We start from the raw sequence: 13,897 nt of genomic DNA on the forward strand, positions 1-13,897 counted from the left end.
TGCTCACCGATGGTTCCTTGGGCTGTTTAGGGTCTGTGTGGCTTGCTCTCACTTTTTGGTTGATGTGAAGAACGCTGGGGTGGTTTTGGCTGCACACCTTACAAGTCAAGCGCTTATCGCAGTCCTTGCTCCTATGCCCAATGTGAAGGCAGCCAAAGCAGACTCCTTTCTCTTTTAGAAAGTCTATCTTGTCCCTGTGCGTTTTCTCCTCCAATCGTGGACACTGCTCCAGTGAGTGACCTTGAGAGCAACACACACAAACGCTGTTGTTCTTTGCAGATGAACTACTTTGCCATTGAACCTGGTAAGACTTTCTGGATTCTTCAAATGCAGGGGTTTCAATGGTAGTAACAGTGGTTGCAAAACGGTCTCCTTTAAATCTTGGCTTTGACTGTGATTTCGTCCTGTTCACATTTTTGCTTACTGTAGAGAGTTGTGTATTCTGAATGTCTCCAAAGATTGGGTCAGACACTATTTTGACTTGATGCTCGATGAATGTGACAATGTCAATGAACAGCGCCCTGCGATTGAATCTTTCTAGTATCTCACATGCAGAAACTCTCCATTTTTCTCTTAGCTTGTATGGAAGCTTCAGAATCACTGTTCTCATATTCGCCGGCATATCCAATTCTCTCATGTATTGCACATCCTCCATCGCATTACAACATTCACGCAAAAACAATGCATACGCTCGAAGAGATTTGACGTCCTCATGTTTTACTACTGGCCAGCTGAGGGCTTTCTCCATGTATGCTGCAGTGATCTTGTGTTCATTCCCAAAGTGTTCCTCTAGCAGATGCTTAGCCATAGTGTAGCCTCTGTCTGGAGCCATATGCTGACAGCTACGCACTAGCTCTTTTGGCTGACCTCTCGTGTATTTGTCCAGGAAATACAAACAATCCCCTTTGTTGCTGGCATTGCTCTCCACACAATGTCCAAAGGCTCTGACAAATGTTCTATATTGCAGAGGATCCCCATCAAAAAATTGAATTTCTCTTGGTGGTAGTAAATGAGCAGTTTGTTGTTGAAAGTGGTGGAAGTGTCCTTTAACTTTTCTCCTTTTTCAAAATAAGATTCCATTCTATTTGATTGTGTATTTAAGAGAGCTTGGTGACTGGAAGCTGATAATACTGCTAATTTAGCAGCTGAAGCGGCCATTTCAGTATCGAGCTCCAGCCTTTCCAGCCCAATGTCCACTTTCGCCAAAGTTGAAACACACATCCGGATCATAGCCATGTCCTCGACCCCCAAAGCCGCGTCCATGTCCTCTGTCTCTGCCTCGTCCATTGCCACCTTGTCTACATGCTTCTGTCCTCCAATCATTAACTGTCTTCCAGTCAGCCTGAAATGGCACAAACTTCTTTCTTTTAGATTTAGACATTTTTTCTACTTTCTTTCTGTCCTTCTTTTCTTTGCATAAACTTATTCTCTCTAATATTTCACGTAACTGGTCAAATTGGCGGAGGCTGAAACTGCCCTGTTGAGGGAAACCCAATTCTACCCATTTTGATAATTGATCACCACTTCCTGGGTGATTCGACTCCATTACTTTAATCATGTCTGATTGGAATTTAGGTTTCGGACCTGGGTCCGGTTCGCGATACTGCTTGCTCTGAGCCCTTCCCATCCTATCCCTAGCCTCAACTTACTCTCTCTTTGAATAAACAACCTTGGAATCAGTCATTTACGAGTCAGCCGGACTCTCTCCTTGGCAACACGGTCCGTGGGATTTTAAGCTTTTTCCTAGGCCTACTTCTTTTAACTGTAAAACTTTAGCCTACTCAAAAATCAATACTCAACAACTAGACATCATCGGAAAATTTCAAAATTAATTAAAATTTGTAGTCGTATTGTTTCTTTGCACGCGGTTTTGAATTGTTTTTTTCCCCTTTCGATAGGATCCTGCGCTTTTCTGCCAGTCCGACGGAGTCCGATCAGGCGTCGAATCCCATCCTCATCGCCATTTCTGTGGTGGCAATTTCTGATGACAAGACCAATAAAGTTCTCAGGGAAACAAAGATGTCTTTTGACGTCATTTAATTGAAGAATATTAAAAGATGAGTAAAAGCAGTTAAGAACTCGAGCTGGGTCAGACCAGTACTACACAGAACGCAGCTGTCTAGCTGACTGACACAGAATCAAGGTTCACAGTGTATGTTATACATTACAGAAAGAACTCCCTCTCACAGAGACAAAGCAAGGTGTTATTGTTATGACTTTAGCTGAGGCGCCTGACTATCTAGAGTTTACCCCTTGCCCTGGAGCTCTCAGCCCAGACAAGGCCACCAACTATCTCTCTAAGACAGAAGGAGCAACAGTAAATCATGTACAAGACCCTGGAGAGGAGCAGACAATACATATCCTTAAAATTAACCTTAGCTGATTATACCATGATTATTAACTCTATAATATTAAAGAAATCTAAACATATGAGCAAACAGGTTAACATAAAAATGTCCTTCACATGTATAACTTCAACTCCAAAACATTTGATTATAAAGTTTCACATTTTTTTCAAACATTCCCTCCCCATCCAAGAACTTTAAGTGTTCATTAAGAAGGTTAATATTTGTTTTTCCAACAATTCCTCTGTCAGTCACTGCTGGATGAAGCTCTCCTCTCCACTCTACCTCCCAGTAACATGGCCCAGTCAGAGCCTCCACACACACAAGCTGATGCTGCTGCTTCACCCTCTCTGGATCACCAGGACACAGCTGATCCTCTGATACACGACCATCCTCCTGATCGCTCACACTCTGACAGAGATCAATACTTACACCTGATGAGAGAAGAAGACAGACAACAGAAGTCATATATCAGTGTTTACAGAGAGGCCCTCATCAGCTGTCAGTCAGCGAGGCAGCACATCCAGTTTAAAGACCAGCAGAGACTTCAGTCTGTTCATACCACGAGTCTGAACAGGACTTAAGTACACAGTGGAACTTAACTGCTGAGAGACCCTGAACGCATCATGACTGCAGAAACAGAGACATATTCACTGCTTACTGTAAACATGGATTCAAATCAGTTTCTCTGTGACATTTTTTCTGGACTCATGGAGGCCAGAGCCGCTAACACCTGAGAGTTTGACTGATACCTGGAACAATCATTACCATTCCATAATGTTCTGATTAGGGATGGGCACGGATATTCAAGTACTCCATTATTCTAAATGACGTGGGTATTCGACTATAGCTGTAGCTTATGGATTTTTTTGGTTGCCTAAAGTTCATTAAATATTATACATTAGCTATATTAATCACATATTGTTCATTAAACATGTATACCAATGTCATTTAAAATGTGTAAAAAGTAGAAATAAAGAAAAAACATGCCTGGCACAGCAGCGTAACTAATTCATTATTTAAATCCGTCAGGATCGGACAGGATCACATGGCTGTATTCTCCTGTATTCTCCTGGACAGTGTATTAATATCAGCGCCACAGGGAGTTATGCTTGAGGATTATAATAATTTTACCTCTTAGTTCCGTGTGTGTGAGTGTGCGTCTGTTTCTGCGTGTATTAGAGACAGCGTGCGGCACAATGAGCGCTCTGTCCCATAAACAATGTTATTCACTGTCAGCAAATACACTGCTTGTTCCTGATGAGGAAGAGCGCTACTGTGCGTCCCTGTGTGAGTAACAAACAGAGACTCTTGTGTTGTGAAGTCGCCGATGTAGGCCAGTCTAACTGATGCGCACTTTAAACAGCGCTGTGTGCTACACTTTGTTTTTGTAGTGAGGTTAACCGGATATCCGATTTTTTTTTTAATATAATATTGGAATATTGACATGCCTTCAAATGCCCATCCCTACTTCTAATAACATGGAAACATTATTCACTCCTCCAGTAAATAAAACAGGTCTTGGACACCACTCTGCAACAGGAGATATTTCATGTCTGCTCAGCTATTAGCGAGAAAGCTAACAATATACTTGCTACATTAAAAGTCAATAACATTGTGTTGGATATAAGTTAAATATAATGAGACATAAAAAGAAGACTATGTAGCTAACCAGCCGTGTCATTGTCCTGAAATCAACATCAGGATTTGTACAAACAAATGATCGGCCATGTTTACTGTCGGCCGCAGAATGAAGTAGAGAGTTGAATAGTGAGCGGGATGTCAGATGATGGCTGATGTGATCCACAGGATCAGTAAGTTCAGAGGGGCTGTGTACTTCCTGCAGCTCCTGTTTTACAGGCGCCATCCTGTGGTGCTCAGAGGTACTGAAGGACTACTCTCAGTGCTGTAAATAAAGGTTTCTCTTTTCTTTCCACTCTCTCTTTCTTCAGCTGCATCCCAGTCAGCAAAGTTCTCATATCCTCCCAATAAGGTCAAAGAGCTGTTGAAGTCCCTCATTGCTGTAGGTCGATGTTAGCTCGTTAACAAGGTGCATCAACTGTAAACAGAGGCTTTGACTTTGTACCTGTTGCCATGGTCAGTCATTGTGGAAACAGGCTGATACTACGTAGCCAGCGTATACGTATCCACAACTACTTAAAAGGTGTCCATTGTCAGGAAGTAATCAACACCCAGCAGCCAATCAGAATCAAGTATTCACCCAGAACATGGTATAACTACTTCAGTATAACTGCTTCAAATGTGAAATATCACATGAAGTGTAAAAATGGTGTCTGTCACAGAAACATTTGGACAAGCTGCTGTCACATGGACAGATATATAAACTATATATGATGTTAAAAGTCCTTCATGTTCATGCAAAGACTGAAGAGCAGAAACATCAGCTGTGATTTCTGGACTTCAGCAGAGGTTTTGTTCTGTACAAAGACCGTGGTTACTAAACGTAACCATGGTTCTGTGTAATAACAGACAGTGATTTGCAGGCTTCAGGCAGACTGATCTCAGAGCTGTGACAAAGATGAACTGATGAATTGTTTAGTGCTGAAATGAGAGAACGAACACTTTGAGATCAGATTTGATGGTACGACAGTTTGATGAACGAGGACCACTGTCTCTAAACATCTTGTGATGCTGTCAGCTGTAATCCAGCTTAATGTCCTGTACACATGAACACAACAACAACAGTTGTCTTCACATCAAATCAAACACGTGATCACAACAAGCTTCGTGCTGATCTGATTGGCTGTCTGTTCTCTCTCTGTGTTTCTGTCCAATCCTGAAGCCTGTCACTGTTCTCCTCTCACAGCTTCACTGAGGACAGCAGCCACTGGGAGGGTTGGAGGTTTAGCAGACAATACTGGATCTTTGCTATGATAATAACAGTGTTTAGTACAATACTGCTGAAGCCAACATGGACTGACCTCAGAGTCTCCAGTCTACAGTGTGGACTCTCCACAAGATCAGAGAGCAGCTTCACTCCTGAATCCTGCAGCTCGTTGTGGCTCAGCTCCAGCTCTCTCAGATGGGAGGGGTTGGACTTCAGAGCTGAGGCCAGAGAAGCACAGCTCATCTCTGACAACCTGCAGAAGCTCAATCTGAATAAAGAATAAATGATGTGACTTTGGAGGAAAATGTTGGAAAAAGAAAATACTGAATATATTTGTTATTTTCTGCTCATACAAACTGAAATAATTCATAAATGTTTCTATTACTGATTTATTTAAAAACATGATGTGCAATAAAAGATGAAATCAGGTGTTTCAGAGGTTCACAGTGAATTATACAGTGTAGGATTTTTCTTGTTCTATGAAGGTTTTAAATGTGTAACTCAACATTGCTCTGCTACAGTCAATGGACTAAAGCAGTGAAGAAGAAAATAGACTTCAGCATTAAGATACTCAGTGTGGATCAGTATAATATCAGCCTCATGTCTGCAGTTTAGTGTCAACACAACTTTCACATCATATTAATCTCAGCACAGAAGTAAAACATGGTTTCTGACCTCAGAGTCTCCAGTCTACAGTGTGGACTCTCCAGAAAACCACACAGCAGCTTCACTCCTGAATCCTGCAGCTTGTTGTGGCTCAGCTCCAGCTCTCTCAGATGGGAGGGGTTGGACTTCAGAGCTGAGGCCAGAGAAGCACAGCTCATCTCTGACAAACTGCAGCCACTCAATCTGAACAAACAGTAAATGATGTGACGTTAGAATACAATGTTCCTGCATGAAATCCTTTAATGTTTAATAATGTGTTTAGAGCTGAAGAAGGTTAAGAAGGTCAAAGTTCAGAAAGTGGAAACTCCAAACACCTGAACACAACAGGATGCAGGTTAAAATGTGTGAAATACACAAAGTGAAAAAGAGCTCTCATTAATATTAATGACAACATGCTGCTACTTCAATAAAGACGCAGCGACTTCACCTCTTAAACTCTGCAAGTGTGACAAGTTCAAATATAACACACTCATAGTCTGATACAAATTACAGTTTAGTGCTTCTTGGTCTGTGATGATGTTAAAATCTGTGATTAGGTTAAAAAGATCAAACATTTATGACGACTGATTCAAATAAAGAAATATATTTACTGTATTTATCATAAAATTACCGTGATATGTCATCAGAGATTAAGGAAACATATTAAGTTGAAATACTGGCTTCTCCAACAACAATGCTGCAGCCATTATGTTCTCCTTTAAAATTTCATTCCGGTGTGAAACGTCTTTGTGTGTTTTGGTCTGCGTGATCCCGCCCACTGCCCATTTCGTGACCCCAGGTTGCCAGATATGAAACAAATTGGGGCACAGGACTCATTACTTGTCATTGTCAAAGAGCGCGTCTTGTGTTCGAATAGGTTCAGCGTCCTCAACCTGGCAACCCGCTTGAGCTTCAAATCTGGGGAGGAGGGGACGGGGGGAGGGAACGCTCTCCAATATTTGGAATTTGGACTGCAGTACCCTTTTAAGACGCTAGCTGTCAATGTTGCATGTTGTTCCTTTAAAAATTGTTACACTATTAAAATGGATGAAATGCTAATTATGTGATATTTAGAAACATTTGATTCATTCTTTGTTGCTGAACTTAAACTGCAACAGAGGTCTTCTGTAACGCTGAAAGTGGTCTTTTAATCCCTCACCAGGGTAAATGGTAAATGGTAAATTAACTGTTGTTATAAAGCACTTTTCTCGTCTTGCGACCACTCAAAGCTGCTTTTACACTACATGTCACATTCACCCATTCACACACTGATGGCAGAGGCTGCTACATGTCACATTCACCCATTCACACACAGAGGCAGAGGCTGCTACGTAAAGTGCCCAACTGTCAGTCAGATATCACATTCACACACCCTTGGCTATGCCACCGGGAGCAATTTGGGGTTCAGTGTCTTGTCCAAGGACACTTAGACACGTAGACTGATGGAGCTGGGGATCGAACCGCCAATCTTCCAACTGAAAGACGACCGACTCTGCCACTGAGCCACAGCCGACCCACAGCACTTTCCTTATTTAAAGTGTTTAACCTTGTAAACACCTCCATGTGGTGTTTCTCATGAGCTACAAGACATATCAGGGACAACATCAGCAGTCATCACCAGGGCTGGGCCTGTCTGCTTTTAAACTGCAGTGAACCAAGGACAGGCTGAACAACACGTTTTCAGATTGGCAGGTTTGAGACGTCACAAACCGAAGGAGCCAATCCCATTAATGGGCGGGGTGATGCTATGCATATCAATATGCGTAACCTATGGCAACCACTTCCGTGATGCGCGAGCCAGCTGTAACTGTCATCGTAATTTTTTTAAACTCACTACTGACTACTAACGTTAACGTTACTACTACTAATTACTACATTTCAAGATAGCTAAGTTTCAATAAGTTCCCACTAAACGATGGCAGAGATGTGATTTGTTTTTGCGACGGGGGGGGCGGTTGGAAATTTGCAGAGTGGGCGGGGACTATGCAGATTCAGGAATTGTTAATGAGGGAGGAGGAAGAGATACTTTGGGAGGATGTTTATAAAAGGTAATTAAACATATTTTGCAGAACAAAAACATATCAGACACAATTTATTATTTCAAGCAAAGAATGTGTTGAAACATGACTGAAGCTGGTCTTTAACTACAGACGTGTCTGAGAAACATCACCCGATCACTGTGTGATTATTTCTCCTCATTTTTCAGGAGCGTAACACAAGAAGCACCAGTGGCTCCATCTATACAAACTCATGTTGTGCAGCCAAACACAACAAACAAGAATTACAATAAAAACCAGCAGAAAATAACTGAAGAGTCAACTCAAAATACTAAAGTTTCCAAGATGCCAAATATGTCCGAATGAATTTTGGTGAATGTGAACAAAGACATGGACAGTATTTCTTTTAGAAATAGTGGAGCCATAAACTCAAAGCATCTTCACTTTAAACTTTTCAGTCGTTACAAGAAACAAATATTTTAATCGAAATGTTGGAAAAAGAAAATACTGAATATATTTGTTATTTTCTGCTCGTACAAACTGAAATAATTAATAAATGTTTCTATTACTGATTTATTTAAAAACATGATGTGGAATAAAAGATGAAATCAGGTGTTTCAGAGGTTCACAGTGAATTATACAGTGTAGGATTTTTCTTGTTCTATGAAGGTTTTAAATGTGGAACTCAACATTGCTCTGCTACAGTCAATGGACTAAAGCAGTGAAGAAGAAAATAGACTTCAGCATTAAGATACTCAGTGTGGATCAGTATAATATCAGCCTCATGTCTGCAGTTTAGTGTCAACACAACTTTCACATCATATTAATCTCAGCACAGAAGTAAAACATGGTTTCTGACCTCAGAGTCTCCAGTCTACAGTGTGGACTCTCCAGAAAACCACACAGCAGCTTCACTCCTGAATCCAGCAGCTTGTTGTTGCTCAGCTCCAGCTCTCTCAGATGGGAGGGGTTGGACTTCAGAGCTGAGGCCAGAGAAGCCCAGCTCATCTCTGACAACCAGCAGCCACGCAATCTGAATAAACAGTAAATGATGTGACGTTAGAATACAATGTTCCTGCATGAAATCCTTCAATGTTTAATAATGTGTTCAGAGCTGAAGAAGGTTAAGAAGGTCAAAGTTCAGAAAGTGGAAACTCCAAACACCTGAACACAACAGGATGCAGGTTAAAATGTGTGAAATACACAAAGTGAAAAAGAGCTCTCATTAATATTAATGACAACATGCTGCTACTTCAATAAAGACGCAGCGACTTCACCTCTTAAACTCTGCAAGTGTGACAAGTTCAAATATAACACACTCATAGTCTGATACAAGTTACAGTTTAGTGCTTCTTGGTCTGTGATGATGTTAAAATCTGTGATTAGGTTAAAAAGATCAAACATTTATGACGACTGATTCAAATAAAACACATATTTAAAACACTATTAAAATGGTTGTAATGTAAATGTTACGTTGTGTTCTAGTTGTTGCCTTAGTTTAGGCTATACTTTACATTACATTTATATTCCTGTACAACCCATTGCACTTTAGCGTATGTCATTTAATTTCCAATAAACAAAATTATTAAAAAAATAAAAAAATGGTTGTAATGCTAATTACGTGATATTTAGAAACATTTGATTAATTTGTTGTTGAGTTTAAACTGCAACAGAGCTTGTAGTGGTCATCTTTCTCCACAATTACTTCTGAGCGTAACCACACAACAATGTTTTACGTGTTTAGTCCACAGGCACGGTAAAACAACCGTGTTGCTCTGCCATCACTCGTTTACTGAACTTTTACAGAATATATTAAAATAAAAAGACTCATTTTCTGTCAATTAGTCACATGACTGTGGAAGCTGCACAGGACGGTAAGAAACTTACAGAAGGGAAATGCAAGAATAAATTACATTAAATGTTTAGCAACATTCCCTAAATTAAACAGACATATAATATTCGTTGTACTCCAGCAAATTATACTATTCAAAGAAAATTAACAAACATCTAACTAAGAAATGGTGGTTACAGAGGTCTTCTGTAATGCTGAAAGTGGTCTTTTAATCCCTCACCAGGAGAAATCACAGCACTTTCCTCATCGAACTTCAGACGTGTCTGAGAAACATCACCCGATCACTGTGTGATTATTTCTCCTCATTTTTCAGGAGCGTAACACAAGAAGCACCAGTGGCTCCATCTATACAAACTCATGTTGTGCAGCCAAACACAACAAACAAGAAATACAAGAAAAACCAGCAGAAAATAACTGAAGAGTCGACTCAAAATACTAAAGTTTCCAAGATGCCAAATATGTCCGAATGAATTTTGGTGAATGTGAACAAAGACATGGACAGTATTTCTTTTAGAAATAGTGGAGCCATAAACTCAAAGCATCTTCACTTTAAACTTTTCAGTCGTTACAAGAAACAAATATTTGAATCGAAATGTTGGAAAAAGAAAATACTGAATATATTTGTTATTTTCTGCTCGTACAAACTGAAATAATTAATAAATGTTTCTATGACTGATTTATTTAAAAACATGATGTGGAATAAAAGATGAAATCAGGTGTTTCAGAGGTTCACAGTGAATTATACAGTGTAGGATTTTTCTTGTTCTATGAAGGTTTTAAATGTGGAACTCAACATTGCTCTGCTACAGTCAATGGACTAAAGCAGTGAAGAAGAAAATAGACTTCAGCATTAAGATACTCAGTGTGGGACTTCCGGGTATGGCGGTGATCTGGTTGATGGTGTAGTTCGCGAGCTCCCTGAACGGTCCATCCCCATAATCTTCATTCAAGAATTGACTACTTTTTCATGTTTAATTCAGAAAGACACAGAAACTTAAAGTGTCAAATAGGGGTCAAAGATATCTCAGACCACGCAGGTGTATATCTATCCCTACATCTGGACACTGAAATTAAAGACACGACATGGAGGCTTAACACAAGTTTACTAAATGATCCTTTGTGCAACCAATACATTCATAAGGAATTTAAAGAATATCTAGAACATAATGATAATGATGAAGTGTCTCCAGGTACTGTATGGGATGCCGCTAAGGCATTAATAAGGGGAAAACTTATATTGTGGTCCTCAATTAAAAAGAGGGAGAAACAGAAGCAAATAAAAAACTTATTACAGGAACTGAAAAACCTAGAAATGAAACACATTGAACTTCATGTTACCAAATTATTAGATCATATAAAACTCACTAAACAAAACTTAAACAAACTATATGATAGTCATGAGGAGATAAAGGCAAAGTTCATCAAACAAAGGTACTATGATAATGGACCAAGAGCTAAAAAACTGTTAGCCTGGAGGATAAGAAGGCAACAAGAGGAAAGATCCATCCATAAAATTAAGGACGCGCAATCTGGAAAAACATGTTATAAATTAAAAGAAATACAAAAGTCCTTTGAAAATTACTATAAAGATTTATACACACAACCGAAAGGAGCTGATCCATTTTCTTAACTCACTGCATTTACCATCCATTGGATCAGATCAGAATAAAATAGCTGGATAATGCGATCTCGAGACTCAAAACAAACAAAATGCCAGGTGAGGACGGATACTCCGCAGAATGGTACAAAACATTCAGAGAGTTACTATCACCAACATTATTGAAATGCTTTTATTTTACACTTAATGGAGGAGAAATACCAACTTCTTGGAGACATGCCATTATCTCAGTAATCCCTAAGGAGGGCAAAGATAAATCTGAGTGCAGTTCATACAGACCTATATCGATTTTAAACTTAGATTATAGACTATATGCCTCAATAATCGCAAAAAGATTAGAAAATACTATCCCGGACATAATAGATGAAGACCAGATGGGGTTCCTTAAAACCAGACTGACACAAGATAACGTAAGACGGGCCTTACATTTAATGGAGCATATGAGCAAAAATAAAGACAAATCCATTGTTCTCAGCCTTGATGCCGAAAAGGCATTTGATTCAGTTAGTTTGGAATACCTATACTTAACATTACATAAATTTGGCTTTGATATTAAAGTCGTCTCATATCTAAAAAATGTATATCATTCTCCCTCAGCCAGAATCAAAATAAACGGTAGTTTGACCGACCCTGTGCCACTTGAAAGAGGCTGTCGGCAGGGATGTCCCTTAAGTCCGGCCTTGTTTGCACTATTTATCGAACCTCTGGCTCAGGCAAAGAGAGAAGACCAGGACATAAGAGGAATTTGGATTAAAGACACTGAGTATAAGACCTGCCTATACGCAGACGACGTATTGATCACTCTTTCGCAGCCAGATTTGAGTTTACCAAAATGAATGTCCTCCTTGAAAACATTTGGTTATTACTCGGGTTACAAGTTAAACACTCATAAAACACAAGTTCTCTTTCAAACATTCGTTCGGTATCTCACTATGGGGTACGCCCCTCTGCGTAGTCCTCAGAAGCCCAATAACATTACGCCAGCCACATTGGCTGGCAGTCGTGACGACTGCATCAAGAGGAGGGACATCCTCTCCCTACAAAGGGGCTGATGCAGTCTCACCAGATCATTCAAACACCTCTTCTCGCTTCTATCTCAGGAAGCCTCATCTCCCAACACGACTGCCAACGGGATTACTAGTTTAACAGTCCACAGATTGAGCTAACCACTCGATCGCCGGGCGCTAATTTTTCCGTGTCGTGTACGGAACCCCGATTTCTTCACCATAGAAATCGAGGGTTTCACGGAGTAATAAAGAAGCTACTTTTACTGTCTCCATACAGCTCACTGTAGCTCACCTGTTAGCCTGTCACCAAACAGTAACACCAAGCACCTTAGCCAAGCTAGCCACCTTCCTAGCATTAGCTAAGCCTGCCTCCACATTAGCTACAGCAAAGCTAGCCTCCACACTAGCACCCCGCGTAGCTAATCACTACTTCGGCTACAGTTCTGACATCGACCCGCTCACCATGGCTCAGTCGAAGCTCACTGTACCGCCCGACAGCGCACAAGCCACACCGTTATTCACGCCTGTGCTAGCAGTTAAATCCCCTCCACGGGACTGTGTATGCGGGGCTAAGATATCGGCTATGGACACTCACCCAATATACGTTGCGTGCCTCGGAGTGCAGCACGCCCGGTCAGCGCTGGATATACCGGGCTCATGTGAGCACTGTAGCCGCTTCACTCTTAAGAGTCTCCGCCGGAGGCTGTCGCGCCAGGCAAGCCTCGGTATACAGGATCCGCTGTTAGCAACGGCGGCGCCCCTGATGGAATATGATGACTCGGCCACGCCAGGTACGAGCTGGGGCGACACTCCCGTGCCCGAAGGGTTTGATGATTGCATGCCGGCGGACAATTTCGGCTCGCTGTTAGGCGATGATGGAGAGCCTGATAGCTCTGACGTCTCGCCCGACATTCTCCTCTCCGAGGGAGATGACGATGATGATTCATCTTTCTCATCGGCACAAATACCGCAGACTACGGCGTTAGCTGCGGGAGGAGTAATGGACGGGGCTCCATCCCCGCTCACCAGAGGCATGGATCTGCATGAAGTATGCAAAAGGGCAGCTGAGAAACTGGATATCCCATGGCCGAAGGTGCAGGCTGAGACCTCCTCATCTCGCTATGAGGGGAAAAGGTTACCAAAGGCAAAATGGGCAGCCAGGCAGCTTCTACCCATTTTCCCTGAATGTTTGGAGGAGACGATGTGTTGTTGGAAAACTCTTTTCTGCTGTGAACCCGGTCCAGGGGGGGTCAGCCTTTGACTGCGTGGACATGAAAGAAAAAGGCATTTACAACATGCCCACAGTTGAACCCCTGGTTGCCTGTCACCTGCACCCAACTCAGAAGTTATCTATGTCTTCCTCTGGCCCCACCCTGCCCGCCAAGGCAGATCGTCGACACTCCTCCATGACTGATAGAGCTTATAAATCAGTTGCCACATCTGTTAGGGCTCTCAATGCGTCCTCTCTTCTCCTGGCTTATCAGGCTGAACTGCAGGAGCAGATGACTGCTCTACCAGCAACTGAGTTATGGGAGGAAATTTGTGTCATCACCGACCACTGCCTCAACCTCACCAAGTGCGCTGT

At 41.4% G+C, this 13,897-nt stretch overlaps 1 protein-coding gene across 1 annotated transcript in view; it reads right to left on the minus strand.

The window, feature by feature from the left end:
* Positions 1-2,020: 2,020 nt before the first annotated feature.
* The window catches only part of LOC138590915 (NACHT, LRR and PYD domains-containing protein 12-like), a 215,251-nt gene continuing 203,374 nt past the window's right edge, over positions 2,021-13,897 (minus strand). Inside the window, exons 21-24 of the mRNA XM_069661348.1 lie at positions 8,695-8,868; positions 5,869-6,042; positions 5,288-5,461; positions 2,021-2,779 (exon numbers count right to left, since the gene is read on the minus strand). Coding sequence (XP_069517449.1) covers positions 2,767-2,779; positions 5,288-5,461; positions 5,869-6,042; positions 8,695-8,868 — 535 coding nt within the window. The 3' untranslated portion in view covers positions 2,021-2,766. The remainder of the gene's footprint in view (positions 2,780-5,287; positions 5,462-5,868; positions 6,043-8,694; positions 8,869-13,897) is intronic.

Source organism: Semicossyphus pulcher, unplaced genomic scaffold (assembly GCF_022749685.1).
Source record: "Semicossyphus pulcher isolate SPU_LCO1_2020_fin unplaced genomic scaffold, fSemPul1.0.p SCAF_14, whole genome shotgun sequence".
NCBI classification, from domain to species: Eukaryota; Metazoa; Chordata; class Actinopteri; order Labriformes; family Labridae; genus Semicossyphus; species Semicossyphus pulcher.